The sequence below is a fragment of the Canis lupus genome, chromosome 16 (assembly GCF_048164855.1).
Source record: "Canis lupus baileyi chromosome 16, mCanLup2.hap1, whole genome shotgun sequence".
Classification (NCBI taxonomy): Eukaryota; Metazoa; Chordata; class Mammalia; order Carnivora; family Canidae; genus Canis; species Canis lupus.
The window spans coordinates 37,919,034-37,937,881 of NC_132853.1; the positions used below are offsets into that span (position 1 = coordinate 37,919,034).

The 18,848-nt window shown below is 54.7% G+C and overlaps 2 protein-coding genes and 2 non-coding genes across 4 annotated transcripts in view; all 4 read right to left on the reverse strand.

The window, feature by feature from the left end:
* The window catches only part of PLXDC1 (plexin domain containing 1), a 61,064-nt gene extending 53,728 nt beyond the window's left edge, over positions 1–7,336 (reverse strand). Inside the window, exon 1 of the mRNA XM_072780361.1 lies at positions 7,183–7,336. Coding sequence (XP_072636462.1) covers positions 7,183–7,258 — 76 coding nt within the window. The 5' untranslated portion in view covers positions 7,259–7,336. The remainder of the gene's footprint in view (positions 1–7,182) is intronic.
* A 1,956-nt stretch (positions 7,337–9,292) lies between these two features.
* Positions 9,293–9,364, reverse strand: TRNAC-GCA (transfer RNA cysteine (anticodon GCA)). The gene has a single exon. It is a non-coding gene; the product is annotated as a tRNA-Cys (tRNA).
* Positions 9,365–9,978: 614 nt separating this feature from the next.
* TRNAC-GCA (transfer RNA cysteine (anticodon GCA)) lies at positions 9,979–10,050 on the reverse strand. The gene has a single exon. It is a non-coding gene; the product is annotated as a tRNA-Cys (tRNA).
* A 671-nt stretch (positions 10,051–10,721) lies between these two features.
* Positions 10,722–16,887, reverse strand: ARL5C (ARF like GTPase 5C). The gene is made up of 6 exons (XM_072780368.1): positions 16,439–16,887; positions 15,743–15,803; positions 14,428–14,575; positions 13,463–13,546; positions 12,810–12,961; positions 10,722–11,555 (listed from the first exon to the last, which is right to left on the reverse strand). Exons 1-6 carry the CDS (start codon positions 16,482–16,484, stop codon positions 11,507–11,509), a joined length of 540 nt encoding a protein of 179 aa, XP_072636469.1. The 5' UTR covers positions 16,485–16,887; the 3' UTR covers positions 10,722–11,506.
* Between the last annotated feature and the right edge of the window lie 1,961 nt (positions 16,888–18,848).

Here is an 18,848-nt window from a genome sequence, read left to right on the forward strand (position 1 = left end):
TGGCCTGGGCATTAGGAGGCTTAAATGATCCCCAGGGGAGCTTTTGAGAAGCCCTGAACCAAACTCTGTAGACAAGGGTGAGAACCACTTGCTCTGGAACATTCCTAACCAGTTCCTTATTTCTTAACCAGAAATGGCACATAATCTCACCTTCCAGGGGACTCCGGGGACTAGAAGCCAGAAAGTACAGTTCTTTTTAGTTCAGGGCTTCCCAACATTAGCACTATCAACATTCTGGACTGGAGAGTTCTTTGTTGTGGGGGCTATTCTGAGCATCACAGCCATGTCCAGCAGCACCCTGGCCTCTGCCCACTAGATGTTAGTAGCATCTCTTCCCAGATTGTGACAGTCGAAGATGTCTCCATTGATGGGGACCACTGTTTAGCCCTGTGACTACCTGCAAGCCCCTTGGGTGAGTCCCTTTCTCCATAAAACATGGAACTTAGCCACCATCAAGGATGGCAAATAGGTTTCATCTCAAAAGTCATCTCCAATCGATTAGTGACAGCTAGGAGCACTCTAATAGAGACAAACTCGGAAGCTCCATCTGTGTGCAGCAGGAAGGATTGTCATGATCAATTAACAATGTCTGCCAGGGCAGGGGATTGGAAAACGGCCGCACACAGGCCATTTAGCAGCCATTCCTAGATTCACTGTTCTCTTCTGTCTCCTCTAGGTCATTAAATATATTCTAAATGTCAGAGAACCAGGCTTTTCCTTTTGAGAAAGATTTGTGTCTCAAAAGATGTGTCTTATATCGTCACTGCAATTGTCACCACTATGATGGACATGTATATGGGACATAGATCACCAGAGATATGGATCTGAGATTTCCTGTGATATTCATCAGCTTCAGGCCCACCCTGGGTCACATGTCCTTCTCCACTTCTGCCTGCCCCAACCCCTCCCCAGAGCTCCTGGATGTAACCCTCTCTCCTAGATCCCCCAATGGTGTAACTACATGCCTGTCTCCCTGGTAGACCAGTTCCCCCAGGACCCTCCCCACCTTCTGCAAAGGTGTATCCTCAGTGTCTAGCAAACAGTAGATGCTCAATCACTGTACAGTTGAGGACATAATACTGGAGGTAACTCTTGGGAGCCAGCAAGGACAGAGGTTGAGACAAGGCTTGGCCAGCACCAGGCCTGGGGCTGGGGCCAGGACTCTGCTGTGGGGCCCTGGTTTGTCATTAGACATTTTATCCAATTAAGTCATTCTTGGCTGCTGGTGCCTACTGGACCCTTGCCGGCCCCCTCTCCCTTCTCTGCCCCTAATCGCAACCAGATGCTCTGGAGAAGGTGGGGAGAGGGGCGGTCCTGGGGCCCCTATCCCTAGTTGCCCACTGGCTGAGATGGGCCTGATCCCAGAACTGGGAAGGCAGTCTGCCCACGGCTCAGACCCCAAGCCAGGGCTGTCCTGCCCCTCTCGGGTGGGGCCCACAGCTACCTCTGGAGATTGAACTGTTTGTGCTGGGCCGCAAGCAGCCCTCGGGCCTGGGCCAGAGCCAGAACAGGAAAGGAACGTGTGCAGAGCAAGTGGAGGAGCTTAACTGGTCTGCAAAGGGATGCTGGGGATTGGCAGGCATCATGATCCTGCAGCTGAGACAGCAGGCTACTTGCAAAGTGGGAGTCCTAGGTCTGAGAAGAGGGCTGGGAAGGGGGTGGGGGGCAACCAGATGTGGGGTCAGGGAAGGTCCACCTACACCCACAGGCTGTGTGACCTTGGACCCATCCATTTACCTCTCTGAGCCTCCATTTCCTCATCACTAAAATGGGGATGCCAGTCATGCCTATCGCACAGGCTGCCATGACCATGCAGTACAAAACTCAAAATGAGAAGGCTTTATAATCAGAGAGCTCAGGGCCTAGGTCCATGAAGGCAGGCAGGGAAGGGGATGGAGAGGATGGGAGGCTGCCCGGGAATCTGCCCTGCCCTGCCCTAGCCCTGAGTCTGACCCTCTCAAGCCCCACCACATCTGTCTTCCTGCCACCCTTCCCCCTCCCATTTGGCTACAGGACATCACCCCCTCAGCCTGTGGCAGGAGCCAACACAGCTGCTTGCTCACATGTGTGTGTAGCAGCCCACGTGCCTGTGCACACGGACTTGCCTAAAAGGTCCCGGCCCTCCTCTCCATGTGCGCAAGCGCTCACACTTGTGTCGCAAAGCCATCCAACCCGCGGCCACTCTCTGCTCTACCTTCTGTCCTGGGTTAGAGAGCTTCACTTGCTCAGCACCCATTTCCCGTCCCCGCAGGTGAGTACACCTGCCTGTGAGTGATGGCCAGAAGTGCCCAAAGCGCTCTCTTGCTCATGTGTCTGCTTGTTCATTCACTCATGGCCCCACGTCGCCTGCCGTCTAGTGGGCCATCACAATAGCAATAGGGAGAATAAAAAATTACAGCTAACTTTTCAAGAATGCTTGCTTGGTGCTAGCACTCTTCCAAATGCTTGAAATCCATTAACTCATTTACTCCCCACAGGAACCCCATGGGATCGGGGTTGGGTTTAGATCTATTGTACAAATTGGGAACTGAGGCGTGAAGGTGTTAAGGAATCTCCCAAGGTCATGGAACTAGGCCATGGCAAGATGTGCACAGGGCACGCTGACTTCAGAGTCTGCTCAGGCCACGGCAAATGCAACACGAGGTGACCGGCGGTCCTAGGTTGTTTCCTAAGGAGCAGGGAAAGCCCAGGGAGGGACTGGAATATAAGATGGGACCACTGGGCCAATCTTGGGAGCTGTACTAGGAGACTAGGCACGTGGAGGGGCATCCCAGCAGTACAGCCCAGACCCCTCCTTGTGCCACTGCCCTGCTCTAGTGCAAGAAGCCACAGGTTGCCTTCAGGAGGTCATGTCGTGCCTGGCCAAACCAGCCTCATCCTACCCACCACCCAAGCTTGTCATTCCTGCCCCACAGCCACCACTCAGTCCAGTAGCTACTGTGGCCTCCACTCTTAACGACCTTGAGACTAGCCCTTGAGCTAGTCTCCCACATACCTGCCAGGGCATCCTTTTAGAGGACGAACTTGATTCCATCTCTCCAGTGCTTCCAGCTCACCACAGCCCTCGAGACTGGATTCCTGCCCTCTCCTCCAGCCTCCTGTCTCCCTAAAGTCCTCCCCGGGACCTAGTCCTGCTCCCTCTGGCCACAGGGCCTCACACATAGGGCTTTTCCAGCCAGGACCACTCTGCTCCAAAATGAACCCTTCTGATGAGTTTTTGCTCATCCTTCAAGTCCCATGAGATGGTACCTCTTCCCAAAGCATCCCCTGACATCTCTCCCCTGTCACCCCAAATGCTACGTGCACCATCCCAGCCCTGATCCCAACATGTAGTTGCTGCCTGCAAATCTGTAGGCTCCAGGTACCTGACACAGCACAAATGCTCAGTCAGCACATATGGAGGACAGAGAGAAAGAAGGAAGGGAGGGAGGAAGGGAGGGAGGGAGGGAGGGAGGGAGGGAGAGAGGGAGGGAGGGAGAGAGGGAGGGAGGAAAGGAGGAAAGAAAGACAGAGAGGGATGTAGGGAGGGAGGGGGGAATCTTCAAAAGCTCAGAGTACTTGAGATCCACAGGCTGAGAAAACCCTTCCCCTGGAGCACAGGCCCGCTAGAAACTGCACTGCAATACCACAGCAATTAAAGAACAGAGGTTTGGAATCATACAAGCTCGAGGATGAACCCTGAATCTACTACTTACTGACTGTGACATTGGACAAATTATGTAATATCTCTAAGCCTCAGTTTCCTTACCTGTAAAATGGGGGGTCTTTAATAAAATAACATATGCAAAGCACCCAGCAAAGCCCCCCTTCCTTCCCCAGGATTTACGTGAGGACTGACTTCCCTAGGGGCTTGAGAGTCTCCAGAGCCTCAGCTGAAACCCTGCATCCCAGTTACAAAGCCCCCAGTGGCATCCTCTTGCTGGGGAAACCCACAGAGGTTCCCACCAAGGACACTTCCCTGGGGAGAGCGAGGGAGTCACAGGGAAATGGCAGGAAGGGACACCAAGCAGTCAGAGGAGAAGAGGAGAGGAGAGAAGAGCTTGGCTCTCTCTGAGTTTCCCTTCAAGGGAGAGGTTCGTGACCACCTTGGATTCACTCATTTATTCAACACATTCACTGAGACCCTACTGTGTGCCAGGCATTGTGCTGGGTGCTGAGGTAACAACAGTGAACAGGCAGACACAACCCCTGTGCCCATGAAGATTCTAATTGGAAAAGACATGTGAATGAATGAGTGAATGAATGCACTTGATCTTAGCCAAAAGTCCGAGAAGCGATTGAATGAATGAAGAATGTGGCAAATAAGACAAGGTGACACAGTGATGAGTGCTCTAAGGCAAACCAAAGGGTTGGGCTTTGTGGCTACGCTGGGCAGAGCCATCAGGGTGGGCCTCTCAGAGGAGGTGGCCCTTGAGCTAACCGAGACCTGGAGGAAGAGAAGCCAGGACTTGAAGCCTGGGAGTGTTGAGGGCTGGGCCTGAGGAGAGTGAGAGCAGGTGCAGGGATGGCGGGAGACATCTGATGGCCACTGTAAAGAGTTCAGATTTTTGTCTCCGTTTGCTTGGAAGTGCCTGGTGGGCAAGAAGGAGGCTGAAAGCAGAATCGTGACTAGAGGGGCCCTGGACACGAGCTGGTCCAAACTCCATTTTATAGAGGAGGAAACCAAGATACCGAGAAAGGAAGAAGCTGCCAGGGTCACCAGGGATTAGTGGTGGGCCTGATCTCCTGCCTCCCAGACCAAAGACATGGCCTCCAGCTGCCTCTTTCTGTCTGTTCCAGGCAGCCCTGGTTCCTCTCGGGCCAGACCCTGCTGCCCCTGCCATACCCTGTGCATCCTAAGGCCAACTTCCTGTGTGTCTACTTGTCAGCCTCTCAGTGGCCTGTCCTCACCTCTCGATGGTATCTTTGGGTCATTCATCTTTCTCCTGCTTCCATTCTAAAGATGGATGAAGTTACAAGGCTCCACCAAACCAACCAACCCATCAAGGGGGAGGGGAGGCCTCAGTTCGGATCCTGAGGCCCTGCAGCCCAGAGAGCTTGGAGCCTTGGGGTTGGATGGCACCCCGTCACATCCTGCTCCCCGCTGCGCTTTCACCACCAGGCTCAAGGGCTCCACCACTGATCTGAGCCAGGCTGTCCCTCCTTAATGGCCTCCCCCAGAATGTCCTACTCCCCCATCTCTTCCCAGAAGACACCCCCTTGCCCCCCCCACCCCACCCCTGCCTCCGTCCCCCCCCCACCTCCCCCCTCCACACACACTCTTCCTCCAAACCAGCCAGGCCTGGTGAAAAACACCACTGGACTGAGAGTTAGCAGCTGCCCCCTCCACCCCCCACCCCCGGCTTCCTAGAGCTTCCCTAAGTCCAACCCATCTCTCCTGCTGCAGAGAAAGTCCTTTTTTTCCTGGCTGAGTCTCTGGCAAAGCTGAGAAGACACGGTGTCCTCTACTTAGAGATTTGATTCAAGTCTCTGCCTGCCCCTTCACTTTCTGGCCTCACCAGGTGTCTACTACCCCAACCTAATTCTGAAGAGGCAGTCCTAAGCCAGGCCCCAGGCTGGCCACCCACCCACCCCCATGGACACAGGCTCCTGACCTCCCAATTCCCCTTCCCCAAACCTCTCCGTGGTTCTTCCAATTCAGTCTGGGGCCCAGAGCCCTCCCTCATCATCCCAGTCACATTGTGAGTTCAAAAGATCTCACCAGGTTTGGGGCTGCAAAGGACCTCAAAAACTGACCTGTCCCACCTCTTCCTTTATATATATATATTTTTTTGAATGACCAGTTACCCACATATATTAACACAAATCTGAAAAGGAAAGACAACAAAAAAATCTCTCATAATCTCACCACCAAGAGTCAAAGATTTTGCTCACAGCCTCACTTTCTAAGTAGAGAAATAGGCCCAGAGAAGGAAAGTAACTTGCTCAAGGTCACACAGCAAGTGAGATGCCGGGACAGGAAGCTAAGTCTCCGACCCTTCTCTGTGTGGTCTACCTGAAAACTGGTGCTTCTGTACCAGCAGCCTCTTGCCACACCAACTTCCATTGCTCTCTGTCCACATTTCCACCCTCCGCACTCTTCCCTACCCTCTCCTCGACAGGGACTCAGGCCTGTCTCAGCTGCATCCATGGACCATTAAAGTCAAGAACGCTGTCACTGATGCTGTGTCTGATGCTAGCACACCCCAGAGACACAGCAGCCCAACTACAGCATCTCCCTGAACAACCCCGTGCCCCTGCTCTATCCCATTTAAAGGACACTTATGTCAGTGAGGCATAATGCTCTATCTTCCCAATTCTGTCAAGAGGCTAGACTGCAAATTACCCACCTCTCCAACCCGAGAAGGTCTGGGTGTTTGAGGAGAAAGGAAGGGAATGCAAAATTGCATGCTGAAAAATGGTTCTTTTATGAGAGACTCAAGGTAGACCTAAGAAAGGACTTCCAGGCAGGAGAGATGACTGTGAACAGGTATAGGGGAGAGGAGTGTGCAAATAGGAGCCCTCCGCTTTCCAGAACCAGAGCAGCTAACGGCCAAAGTCCACCAGGAGAGCAGAGCAGGAGTGACAGGAGGATCCTGGAGACTGGGGAATGGGGGAGCGGCAAGTTGCTTCTTCCTGAGCCCAGGACTATTCTCCAGGCTCCAAACAGGGAGAGGAAGGCAGTAGGACGGCTGCTCTGGGAGAGATGCTGGATGCTGGATCTCCACCAACCCTCAGATCAGAAAGGGACTCAGATCCAACCTGGGTCAGCTTGGGGCAGGGGTGGAGAGCCGGATGGAAGGGAAGAGGAGGCAAAGCTGGGGCAGGGGGCACCCCAGATTCCCCATCTCATCAGAATTCAGCCTCCCTCAGTGCGGCCAAGGGTCCCTATGACTCCCCCACCGTCCTGTTGGGAGCCAGAGCCCACTGCCATATGTAGCCCCCTCTACTGGGGTCCCTCCAGTGTCCTTCCAGGAGGAAAGGAGGAGTGGGGGGCGTCAGGGACCCATGCCTCCAGCCTCACTCGCACACCCCATGTGTTTAAGAAAGTGGGTCCCTGTCCACCTGCCACAGCCCACGGAGCTCCTGGCCCTCGGCGGAGTCCCCGCGGCCACCCACCCGGCCGGACATCGCCAGCCCGCGGGGACTCGCCCCGTGCCCACGCCCGCCCCCGCCCGCCCCGACCCACCCGGCCGGTCCTACCTGCTCCGGGCGGGGGGCTCAGCGCCCGGGCCGCCTCCCTGAGCACCAGCACCGCGAGCCACAGCTCTGCCCGCATGGTGGGCGCCAGGACGCCCCGGCCGCTGCGGCCCCGGCCCGGCCCCGGCCCCGGCCCCGGCCCCCGCCAGGCAGGCGCCCGGCTCGGGCGGCGCGGTCCCCGGGGCTGGCGCGCCGAGGGCTGGGCGGCGAGGAGGCGGCGAGCGAGCGGAGCGGCGGCCTCCCGGAGCGCGGACGGGGACGGGGACGGGGACGGGGACGGGGACGGGGACCGGGAGGGGGCGGGGCGGGGGGCGCGGCGCCTCCCGAGCGCTCCCCGAGTCTTCCCCGGCCCTCCCAGCCCTCCCGGAGCGCTCCCCCCGGCGGGAGTGGTGCGGGGGGGCTGGGGGCGGAGTAGGGCAGCGGGCGGGTGGCCCCCACCCCCCACCCCGCACCTCAGCTCCTGCCTCCCTTCCCCTCCCCCACCCCCCGGGAGACCGCGGACTCGAGACGCGGGTGGGAGGGGAGAGCCTCCCCCGGTCCAGGCAGGCGCCCTTGCCCGGGCGCTGGACTCCCGCCCCCTGCCCCCTGCCCCCCTGCCCCCCGGGTCTCCCGGGCTTCCCGCCTTCCTGGGCTGTTCCTCAGAGTTCCGGGGGCTTGTGATGCCCATCCTCACCCCAGGAACGTCCCCTAGCAGCAGAGACACCCCACCACCGCCCAGCTTCTCTCGCCGACAGAGGCCCGAATTCCACTCTCCTCCCCAGGACTCTTCTCCCTTTTTCCCCGTCACGCCCCCCCAGCCCCCCACCCCCCGTTTCCAGCACCATCTTGCCCACCAGCCTAACGGGGGGGGCGGGGGGGGCTTACCCCTACTTTAAAACAGCCCGGACCTCCCCTCACCCCCAGAAGGTAACGGAGACCACCCTTCTCTCTGGGGACCCCAGGCCTGCTCAGGGTCCCAATCAATCCTCAAAACCAGCTGCAGAACAAGAAGCCGTCTCACCCCCACCTGCCACCACCTTATGACAGACTCTGGGGAGAGATCACCTTTTTTTTTTTTTTTTTTCCCTTTTCTTCCAGGACAGAATAAAAATACCCGCAATTTAGATTTAATAGACGGCAGGGAATCAGGTCAGGACACAGAGGTGCCTGTTCCCCGCCGCTCCCCACCACCCCCCCCCCTCCCGCCCCCGACCTACTTCGTGCGATGACAAGGAGCTGGGAGCCCTGGAGGGTGGGAGTGTGAGGGGTGAGGGGCACTTGGTTTCTCAGGGGCTGGGGCCTAAGGACTGGACAGTTGCAGGCAGGTAGCGGATGAACGCTGAGAGCCCTTGAGGGAATTCCCCAGGAAGAAGGACCCGGGAGGGTACAGAAGAAGGAACAGTGTGGGCTGGGTGGGGTGGGGTGGGGGGAGTTCCCTGACACTGGGGACAAAGACAGGACCTGAGAAGACTCCTCAATCTCTCAGAATCCCAGTTCCTCCTTCCTCTAGATCCAGGGTCCCAGAAACGACATCCTCCAGCCCTAAACGCTAAGTCCTTTACAACGGGACAAGGCAAGGCCGGTCTGTAAGTTCTTCCTGGTGTCTAATTCAAATCCCGATTTTGCCGACTCTCTACTGGGAAGAGGCCTCCGCCTCCAGCTGCGGCTTCTTGCTGCCCTCTAGCGGCCACGTGGCGAGCCGCGGGCTGGTGTGCAAGGTCTCTTTAAGGGCTCAGATCGAAAACAACAGCTTGGAAATAATTCGAAGAGTGACGTGTAAATTTTTTTTTTTTTATGTGAGCCTCTAGAACTTGAGTGTACATCAGAATCACCTGGATGGCTTATACACATTTCTAGGCGTCGCCCCCCGAGTCTCTGATTCAGTACTTCTAGGAAGAAGCCGAGAATCTGCATTTCTAACACGTTCCCAGGTGGTGGTGCTCGTCCTGGGATCACTTTTCAAGAGCCATTGCTTGAGAATTCCTGCTTCTTGCACTCTCGTCTTTCGTGCACCAGTTGTCGTCTGCCCAAAAGAGAGGTGGCGATGGCAGCGTCTACATAAAGTATTGGAGGGAGGGAAATAACACGGAGACAAAGAACGTGTAGCCCAGGGAAAACCGAAAAATTCTTGCCAAGGGGGCACCCGGATTTGAACCGGGGACCTCTTGATCTGCAGTCAAATGCTCTACCACTGAGCTATACCCCCTCCGCTGACGTTGGGCTGTAGTAGCTTCTTAGTGCTATAGCGCGCAGGCGCCGTGCCGAGCTTCTCAAAAGTAGGGTCCGATGTTTACAAAAGCTGGAAATTACATGAATCTCAAAACATTACTCGCCGGGACACAGAACTTGTTTCCCGAAGCTCTGGACTACAGATCTCTACTGACGGTGTGAGCAAAATGCAGTTTGGAAATGTGGGAGGGGAAATCCCTCGAGATCCTTCGCGATCCCTGGTCTCGGGGACATTCCCTGTGCCGAGGTCCCCCTCCCCTGCCCCGTCGGAGCCCCTGTATTGCTTCTTGGCGCCCCTCTCTCCGTCCTGCACTCTCAGGCAGGCTTCTCTGCGCCTTCCTTCCCCGGCCCTCGGCCCCAGCGCTGCCGGAGTCCACCTGGGCTTAACCCGGAGCTCCTCGCTCTCGCGCTGCTTCCCACCTGTAAACCCACACGCGGGCTGAGCGCGTGGTTCTGCGGGGCCAAGACTCCATCCTCGCCTGTCTGCAAAAGGGGGTAGCAGGGCCCTAGGTGACACCCCCTCGTCCCTGCCAGGGCACTTTGAGAGATGGACCGAAGGACAAAGAAAAACAGGAAAAGGCTGACGACGAGAGGGGGCACCCGGATTTGAACCGGGGACCTCTTGATCTGCAGTCAAATGCTCTACCACTGAGCTATACCCCCAGCACGCCAGCTGCTCCTTATTACAATGAATTTCTGTAGTGTAAGGGAATATTAAATTGCATTTTTATCTGAGGTCAGTATCAAAGCGACCTAATGAAAAGAACCAAGAATCTGAATAGAAATGGCTAGAATCGCAGAGTTTTTTCTCCACCCTGATGCTTCAGGAAAACCACAGGATTGAGAAATCCTGGGCCTTCTACAACCGTGTCCAGACTGTCCCCAAGATATCTACTGCCTGACTTGGGAAAGAGAGAAACCCACGGACTCCAGGACCATCTCAGGTCTAATGGGGTAACAGCACTGCTCCGTGTGTACAGATGGACAGCCTGGGTTTCCATCCTGTCTCCAGCTCTACCTAGATTGGACTCCTGGGTCTCTAATCCCTAAGGGCTCCTCCTCCCCTCCTCCAGGAGTCCTCATCAAACCACTCGCACCCTTGGACCCAGGTGGAGCCAAAAGATCCCAGCCCTGGCAAACCAGGAGTCAATTACCTGGCAGAGGGTGGTAAAGCCCAGGACCGAAGAGCCAGCCAATCCCCTGGCCAGATGGACTCTTGAGGCCCTACCCCCTCCATTTCCAAGGAGGATTTCCCCTTACCTGAGAGCCCTGTACAAAAACCAAAAGCCAGTTTGAAGCACAGATAGAAGAAGCAGGCAGAAATAAGAAGTGAACAGTTTTCAATGGCATTTATTACACTTGTATTAAAAAAACTCTAAAACAATGAAAAAATCATTACAAAAGACCATCGAGACAGGCACACTGTGGAAATTGAAGACATTTGGGAGGCGTGAGATTCACACTGGAAGGACTGGAGGGCCTAGGATGGGACGGCTCACCACTCAAAAGCTGTGGTCAGAGCCAGCACCTCAGAGGGAACAGAAAGGCAAGGAAGAGTGGAACTCCCCACAGTGCAAGGGACTATTCCGCCTGGGATGTCCCATTCTTCTCCTTCTCCCTTCCCACCAGTGTTTGGCTCTCCCCTCCTTCCCCTGAGCCTGTCCTTTCACCTTTCTGGAATCTCCTTTGCTCAAAGATGGCTAAGGGGCCAGAAAGCTGGGGCAGGAATCAAGGGATGGCAGGGGGTGGTCCTAGGAAATAAAGACCAATTCCAGGGGTCTCTTAACTCTGTCACCCATTTTTTTCCTTGGGGTTGTGGGCTGAGGGGATGGGGCTCCACTTCCCGATCCCTTGATGTGCCCAACAGCTTGCCTGTGCCTCCAAGGACACCTGCTTCCACTGAGTGAAGGGCAGCTCTTCTGCTGTCCCATCTGCAGCAATTCAGGGTGGGCAGCCTAGCCACTCAGTGGCAGGGTTGGTTGGACTGTGGCAATCTCACTATCCATTGCTGTCCCAGTGGCCATCAGAGAATCGTAGAAAAATAATAGTCACTTGGGTTTTCCACCCATGAAGGCCAAGCAAAACCCCCAAAGTTTTTGGTTAGCCTCAGGTCAGGACATCAGTTGGCGGTGGCCTGAGAGTGCATCCACTGGAGCCCCGCAGGCAGCCTGCAGAGAGGAGGGAACACGGCAAGGATCAATATATCCTGTGAGGATGACAGCCTCCAAGGCCCCAGCCCCAACTCAGAGCTGATCGAGGGGACCACCAAAGTTTCACCCAATCTCCCAATCAACAAATATAAACCGACTGAGTACCCACTATGCATCAGGTCCTATGCTAGGAGCTGGGGTTACTGGTGAAAACACAGACATACCCTCTGGGGCTTACAGTCTAGCAGAGGAGATGGATATGGGTTGGGGCAGGGAATGGCAAGGACACTACAAGAAATGTGTGGGTCCTTGGGCAGACCTGCCTAAAGTCTCCAGACACCTAGGTCCCCAGCCTGCTGTGATCCCACTTGAGAGAGAAGAGGAAAGAGATTTTTTTTTTTTTTTCCAGGCCTGATTCGAAGCTCTTTCTACGTGATCGTGACCTCGTGACCTCATTCCATCACGTCCTTCAGCAGCTACTTTCTTGGTGGCCCCTTCCTGGTACCTTATCTAAAATTGCAACATTTGTCCACATACTTTCAATCTCCCTTTCCTACTGGATCTTTTCCAAGCCTCACCACTTTTTAACTTGCTATCAATTCTTCTTAATTGTTTATTGTCTGCTCCCTCCCACTGGCGAGTAAGCTCCATGAGGGCAGGGAGGTTTGTGTTTTGTTTGCTGCTGTTTCTCCAGTGCCTAGAAAAGTTCTTAGCACAAATTTGGTGCTTGATACATGTTGAATAAATGATACCATTTGCTCTCTACAGAAACTCGAAGAGGGAGTAGGATAATCATCTTCCTCCTTACAGATGAGAAAACTCAAGGTTGGAAAGAATCAGTGACTTCTGTCTGGAAGACTTGTCCTTCAGGTCTTCCCATGACCGCTCCTCTCCATTCTGGTCTTGGCCCAAAGGTCACCTCCTAATAGAGGTTGTCCTTGACCACCAGGGCTAAATCAGACCCAATCCTGCCCCATCTATCACTTTTAATCCAATCTCACTTCCTTCATGGCACCTCTCAGTACCTAAAATGTTTGTGCTTAGAGAGAGGTGACTCTCCCCCTACTAGAATAAGCCTCCTGAGAGCAGCCACGCTATCTCGCTCACCGCTTACCCACAGCACCTCAGCTGTTAAGTGAGTGCTCAACTGACTTGGCCCAGGAGCTAACAGTGAGCCAGATTCTGACAGGAGAGAAACAGGAGAAGGTTCTGATGGTCAGCTGTTCATTGGTTGGGCCAGACCCTGGAGGTCCAGGTGGGGCAGCCACTAACCCTTCCCCGGTGAGGGCACAGCAGCCCTGTATGTGCCATGGGTGGTCTTTGATGGCGCTAAGAGTGAGGAATTGAGAGATCTCCACGGTGGTCATGGAGTTCTTCATATCCTGCTTGTTGGCAAAGATCAGGACGGAAGCGTCTCGCAGAGCCTGTGGACAGAGGAGCCCAGCCCTGGTCAGCCTGCCAGGCCTAGCCTCCCTCCGCCTCCCCCCATGAGTCCTCCCTAGCTCCTCTGCTGTCTCTGCAAGAGAGGCCCATGTCCAGGTGGGAGCGGGATGGGGCAACCACATCCACCAACATCAACACCTCATGGAATGCCTCCCCACCAGCTCATGTGATCCTTACAACAGTCCTATGAGGCAGGAATTTGGTGATCCTCCCCATGTTATACTTGGGGAAACTGAGAGAAGTGAAGGGACTTGTCTGGGGGCCCCAGGGTGGGTGAGAAGTGGGATCACACCTGAACCAGCAGTTCTGGCTTCTGCAATCAACTGTGCTGAGGGCATTATGGCCCTTCATCTAGGATAAACTAGCTGGGGTAGCAGCTCACAGACACTGGGGGATCAGGAAGGAACCTCAGAGAGGCCAAGTGAGTAGGCTGAGGTCACACGGCTAGTCACCAGGCTCTCTCCCAACCTCAGGGGCCTTACCTCATGGGCCAGCATCTTATGCAGCTCCTCTCGAGTGGTCAGCAGCCGGTCCCGGTCCGTGCTGTCAATCACAAGGATGATGAACTAGCCAGCAGAAGGGAACTGTGAGTGAGTGGTGGGCTTTCTCTCAGATGAAAGGGTCTCCAGCTCACTGTGATCCCTGACCTCTCATGTTAATTACTTCTTCCATCCAGACAGTGGGGGAACATAGAACAACTCAGATCATGTACGCTAAGCCCTGGGTGTTCATGACTGCATTCAGGTCCCACCACAACCTTGTGCAACTGGGACCAGTGTTAACCCCATTTATAAATAAGGAGACAGGGGTGCGGGGCTGTGTGGCTCCCTCAGTTAAGTGTCTGCCTTCAGCTCAGGTTATGAGACCAGGGTCCTGGCATCACCATAAGACCAGGGTCCTGGGATCAAGTCCCGTGTGTCAGGCTCCCTGCTTAGTGGGAAGTCTGTTCTCCTTCCAACCTTCCTCCTGCTAGTGATCTCTCTCTCAAATAAATAAAATCTTAAAAAAAATAAAAATAAAACACCTATAAGGAGATGGATTCAGCAAGATGATAGATCTCGCTCTAGGACACACAGGTGGTGAGTGGCAGTGCTGGAATTCACACTCAATCTCCATCTCACTCTAGGAAGAAAACCACTGCAATCTACTGCTGCCCTGGAGACCCAGGACCTACTCCATGCAGCACATCACACAGAAAGCTGCCAGCAAGCAGACAACGCTGCCAAGAGGTATTCAAAAATTTTAACAAAACATTGTGCTGCGTTAAGTACTTGAAACATATGCATTAGCTATTGTTTTATTATTTAATATTCACAACAGTTCAGGGAAGTCACTCTTAGAGTCTCTACCTCACATAGTGGGAGAACCAAGGCTCAGAGAGGTTAAGTGATTGGCTCATGCCACACAGCTACCCTTGAGGCCCCTCTGGCCCCAGTGCTGCACTCACCTCCGTGTTGGAGTAGTATGAGTTCCAGGTAGAGCGCAGAGCCTCCTGTCCCCCTATGTCCCACATGAGGAAGTGTGTCTTTTGCAGAACAATCTCCTCCACGTTGCTACCGATGGTGGGAGATGTATGGATCACTTCATTCATCAGGCTGGGATGGGGGAGAAGACACCAAACGCTCAGCCCACCCAGCTCCCAGCTCTGGCCCCTCACCCCTATGCTCTTGAGATTCAGGCTGCCTCTAACTCAGAACAACTCGGCCAAGGTTGGCCAAGGCTCTGGGCACAGGGAAATGCAGGCAGGAGTGAGACCAAGTCCTAGCCTGGTGTGGAAACCCACCCCCCAGAGGGGAGTCACATTAGAGCAAGTGTCCTCAAACTTTCAAATGCAGTTGAATCCCCTGGGAGTCTTGTTAAAATGCAGATTTGGATCTAGTGAGTCTAGGCTGGGGCCCAGTGTCCTGCCTTTCCTACAAGCTTCTGGATGATGCCAAGTGCTGTTGGTCTGTGGACCATGCTTGAGTAGCAAAAGATTGGGAAAAGAAGGCGGATACAAGCGAAGGTTATTGGAGAGGTGCTTTCTTTAAAAGGGAAAGCACTCACATATTTATATGTAGGGAGTGCCTCTGGGAGACCTGGGCGTCAGGGGGTGGGCGGGAAACTTTTCACTGTATGTGCCTGTAATGTCCAATGTTCTCTGCTTTTCTGGTTTAAAATAAACATTTACATATATTTCTTTTTCAGGAGAAGATTTTCCTAAGTCATCACTTTCTGGAAGCTCCAAGGGGGGAGAGATGCCATCCAGAGAGTGGATATTGAGAAAAACTCCGATGGATAATTACTCAGCCAGATTCTGCTATTGGGAGCTACAGAGCTCAGCCAGACTCAAAACTGGCCCTCCCCTTTGGGTTTGAAGAAAGGGAGAAAGTTAAGAGGCAAAGGTGGGGTGCAGGAGTCAGAAGGGAGGGACCTGCCGCTAGAGGGAGCCAAGAGCAGGGAGGCAGGAAGAGAAGTCCGTTTCTGAAAGCTTGGCCTGCAACCGGGTCGGAAAGGGTCCGGGGTGGTGTAGGGTGGATGACAGGGAGTATTGGGGTTGCCCATACCGAACAGGATTCGAATGCCAGGCGAGGGGCCACAGAACTGAAGGACCTCTATGCCAGGAAGATCACACCAGCTTTCCACCCCCATCACTACTCCTGGCTACTGGAAAACCAGGGAGCCCAGGGAAGGGCTCCAGTGATTGGTCCAAATGTCTGTCAGTCTGGTGGGAACATCCAACCGACGCCCCCCACCCCACCCCTTCCATCAGAGTCACTTACAACTGGTAGAGAATGGTGGTCTTTCCTGCATTGTCCAGTCCCACGATGATAACCTTGTGTTCTGGAGGCATCCAGGGCGGAAGGGCAGGGTCAGGGCCAAACTCAGTGACCAAGGGACTGAGTGCCCCACCGGGCTTCCCAGGAAGGAGATGGGTGTTTCCAGAGAGCTAGGAGACCTCTGCCCACTGGACCACATCTGCTGCCCTGCACCCCTCCCCGACAAAACTCCACCAGGACAGGTTTCCTTCCCCGGGGGCCCCGGACGCCCGCGCTACTCCCGGACAGTGGAAATGAGAGCTGCGCCCCGCCTCCCTCGCTCCACATTTCCAGAAAAGCGGCTGTCCGAAAGATCCGGGGCGCGCTGGGCTTGCCAAGAGAAGGGGCCCTGGAGGAAGAGCCGAGCACGAGGTCGCAATCGCAGGAAACCGGCCGCAGCTTGCAGCCAGGAGGACGGAGGCTCGCCCAGCCCTGCGCCCCGGGGTGCCCCGAAGCGCGCCACCGCGAGGAGCCGGCGAGGAGTGGACGGGGAGGGGGGCAGGCGAGGGGCAGAGGAGACCGCGGAGTCTGCAAGGAATGTCCACGCAGGACCCTCGGAGCCCGAGGTCCCCCAGCGCATCCGCCCCAACCCCAGATCCGGGGAGCCCCAGGTGGCAGCCGGATGAAAGCGGTCGCTTGAACGCACTGTGCGCCCTTTACCCTGGTTCCCGAAGATGCCCATCAACTTGGCGATCAGTTGTCCCATGGTGCGTCTCAGGCCAGAGAAGGGAAAGACTCAGCGACCCTGGGGGGACCCCGCTCGAGCCAGGGTGCTTGGAACCCCGCCCCCGGGGAGGGCCGAGCGAGTTCACAGAAGCTCAGCGAGTCACCTGCGGAACCTGGGAATCCCCTGGGACCCTGGCCCCTCGCGAGTGCTATGAATGTCACAATGACAACGAACTGGCTATTTGTCTAGAGGCCTGGAGGTGCATGGAAAATGGGGTCCAGACTCCACATCTCTTTGCTTGGAGAAAACTCCAGAGGTTCTCTGGGTGAACTGCTCCCACCCCATTACCCCCCATCAAGGAGGCCTAGCACAACGACCCACTCCCAGGGCCCAGCTCTCCCTTCTCCTAGTGTCATGTCTGAGGCACTAGACTGAAGCAAAACTCTACCTTCTGCACTTGCCAGCTGTGCGGAGTAGACGGCTCACTGATCCTCTCTGAACTGAGAGAATGCTCCTACCCTCAACAGGTCTCTAGTGGTTTCACTAGTATGGATCTTGTAGGCCACTTCACTCAAGGTGAGTTCCCTTAGGGAAGGGCAGGGTCTCCCTTCGTCTGGTAGGTCCCTTGGTGACAGGCAACTCCTAGGAATAAATCAGTACTGCTTCTATGACTCATTGGCAAACCGACTGCTCAGGCACAGCTCCCAGACCCCGGGGACGGGCAACTGAAGGTAGGGATCCAGCCAAAAGAGAGATCTCAACTAGAGACCCTACAGAGGGAGTACCGGATGCCATGAGCCAGCAGAAGAGAACATGAGCCAAGAGAGAGCCAGGCTGGAGGAGGGGACTCTTGTGAATTTCCTTCTTTGCTTAAACTAGGAAAAAAACAGAAAACGAAAAGAGAAGTGAAAAGGCAAACCAACCTCAGGCTGAAGGGGCAGTTTAGGAGAAGCCAGTTATCACATGGAACAATCAACTCCTTCTGCCCCACTGCCATGGCCCACCTACTGCGCTCCTCTCCACCAAGGGAACAACACCTACTCATCTCCGTGCTTCTGCCTCCCTGACTCAGCACAGCCCTATTCACCTTTGTAAAACACAGTCTGTCACTCCACAGCTCACAAACCTTCAATGGTTCCCTATTGCCCACTGGATTCAGATCAGCCACACACACACCCTTGACATTCAAGAGTTGGTGAACAGCCCCACCTGCCTTTACACGTGATCTTCCACATTCTGCAGCTACTGGTCCTTACCCACAGACGTCCAGCTCCTTCCAATGGTGCTTTTGCTTCCGTGTTTCCTCCACCTGAATGTCTTTCACCTTTTCAGAAAGGATTCCTAAAAGCCTTTAACTGCCTGCCATAAAAGCCACCCACTTCCCCAAGCCCTGGCCTGGTTCTCCAGACAGGTGGGGCTTCGCTCTACCCTGAGATTGTAGACTGGCCTGCTTTGGCCAATCAGCTGTGAGGCCTGGAGGGTGGGGTTCATGTCTTGTTCACTTGTGTTCTCCCCTGCACACTCCTGGCCTGGTCCAGTGCCTGGCACACAGTAGGAACATGTTGCTATTGGGGAGAAGTACAAGGAGTTATGCCATAGCCTGAGAAGTGGTGTTTGGAACATTAAAAAAGAAGTGTGAGCGCAAGTTGAAGAGGAATGAGGAAGGCTGGGAAGTGAATGGAGAGAAGAGGGAAAACAGTTGGCTAAATAAGGAATTCTCATCCCAACCGCCTTGGTGCTTGGAGTTAGAGGGAAGAAGAATTGTCTACCAGAGCCCATTTCAGCCCAGGGAAGGAGTGCCGGGTGCGATAGTGTGGGGGCACAGAAGGGTGCTGGGGAAGCAGCAATATTTTAAGCACTTTTACCATCTGTTTCCGGGGTGGGGGGAGGAACCCCCTAGTGCATCCTGCCCCCCCCTCCCCCGAACTATCACCACCAATTGCAGAATTGAAAGTGACATTCTGCTTTCTGGAACATATTCAGTAAATAGACAAGAGCTGCCTCTGCTGCCAGGCCTGGTGCCTGGGTCTTAGGGGGCACTCATTCATTTATTTAACAAATATGAGTCAGGAGTTAGGAAATAGGCCAAGGAGACAAAACAGACCCAGTCTGGGTCTTTTGGAGCCTACGGTCTAGTGGGAGAGAGAAATATACACGTCAAAAAATAAAACCAAAACAAACCCCTGAGAGACAGTAGGTAGGAAGGCCTGATTTAGAAGGGAGTCAAGGCACATTTTTCTGAGGATGTGATTATTGGAGCTAAGACAAGATTTTTCTGTAGGGTACCAGCTGGAACACCCATTCCTCCTGGGCTATAGAGGTCACACCCAGGACTGAGGCCTCTCAGACCTCAGCTCAGAAGCTGGGCGGAAGCTACTAGGCAAGGAAGGAGATGAGGGGTCC

What these genes read in the sequence shown, in the direction of transcription:
- ARL5C (XM_072780368.1), bottom strand. Translation starts at nt 16,484, where the DNA reads ATGGGACAACTGATCGCCAAGTTGATGGGCATCTTCGGGAACCAGG. An exon ending in CATACTACTCCAACACGGAG is followed by an intron (nt 13,547 to 14,427) that starts GTGAGTGCAGCA and finishes TCTGCTGGCTAG; the next exon opens with TTCATCATCCTTGTGATTGA. An exon ending in ATAAGATGCTGGCCCATGAG is followed by an intron (nt 12,962 to 13,462) that starts GTAAGGCCCCTG and finishes CTCTGTCCACAG; the next exon opens with GCTCTGCGAGACGCTTCCGT.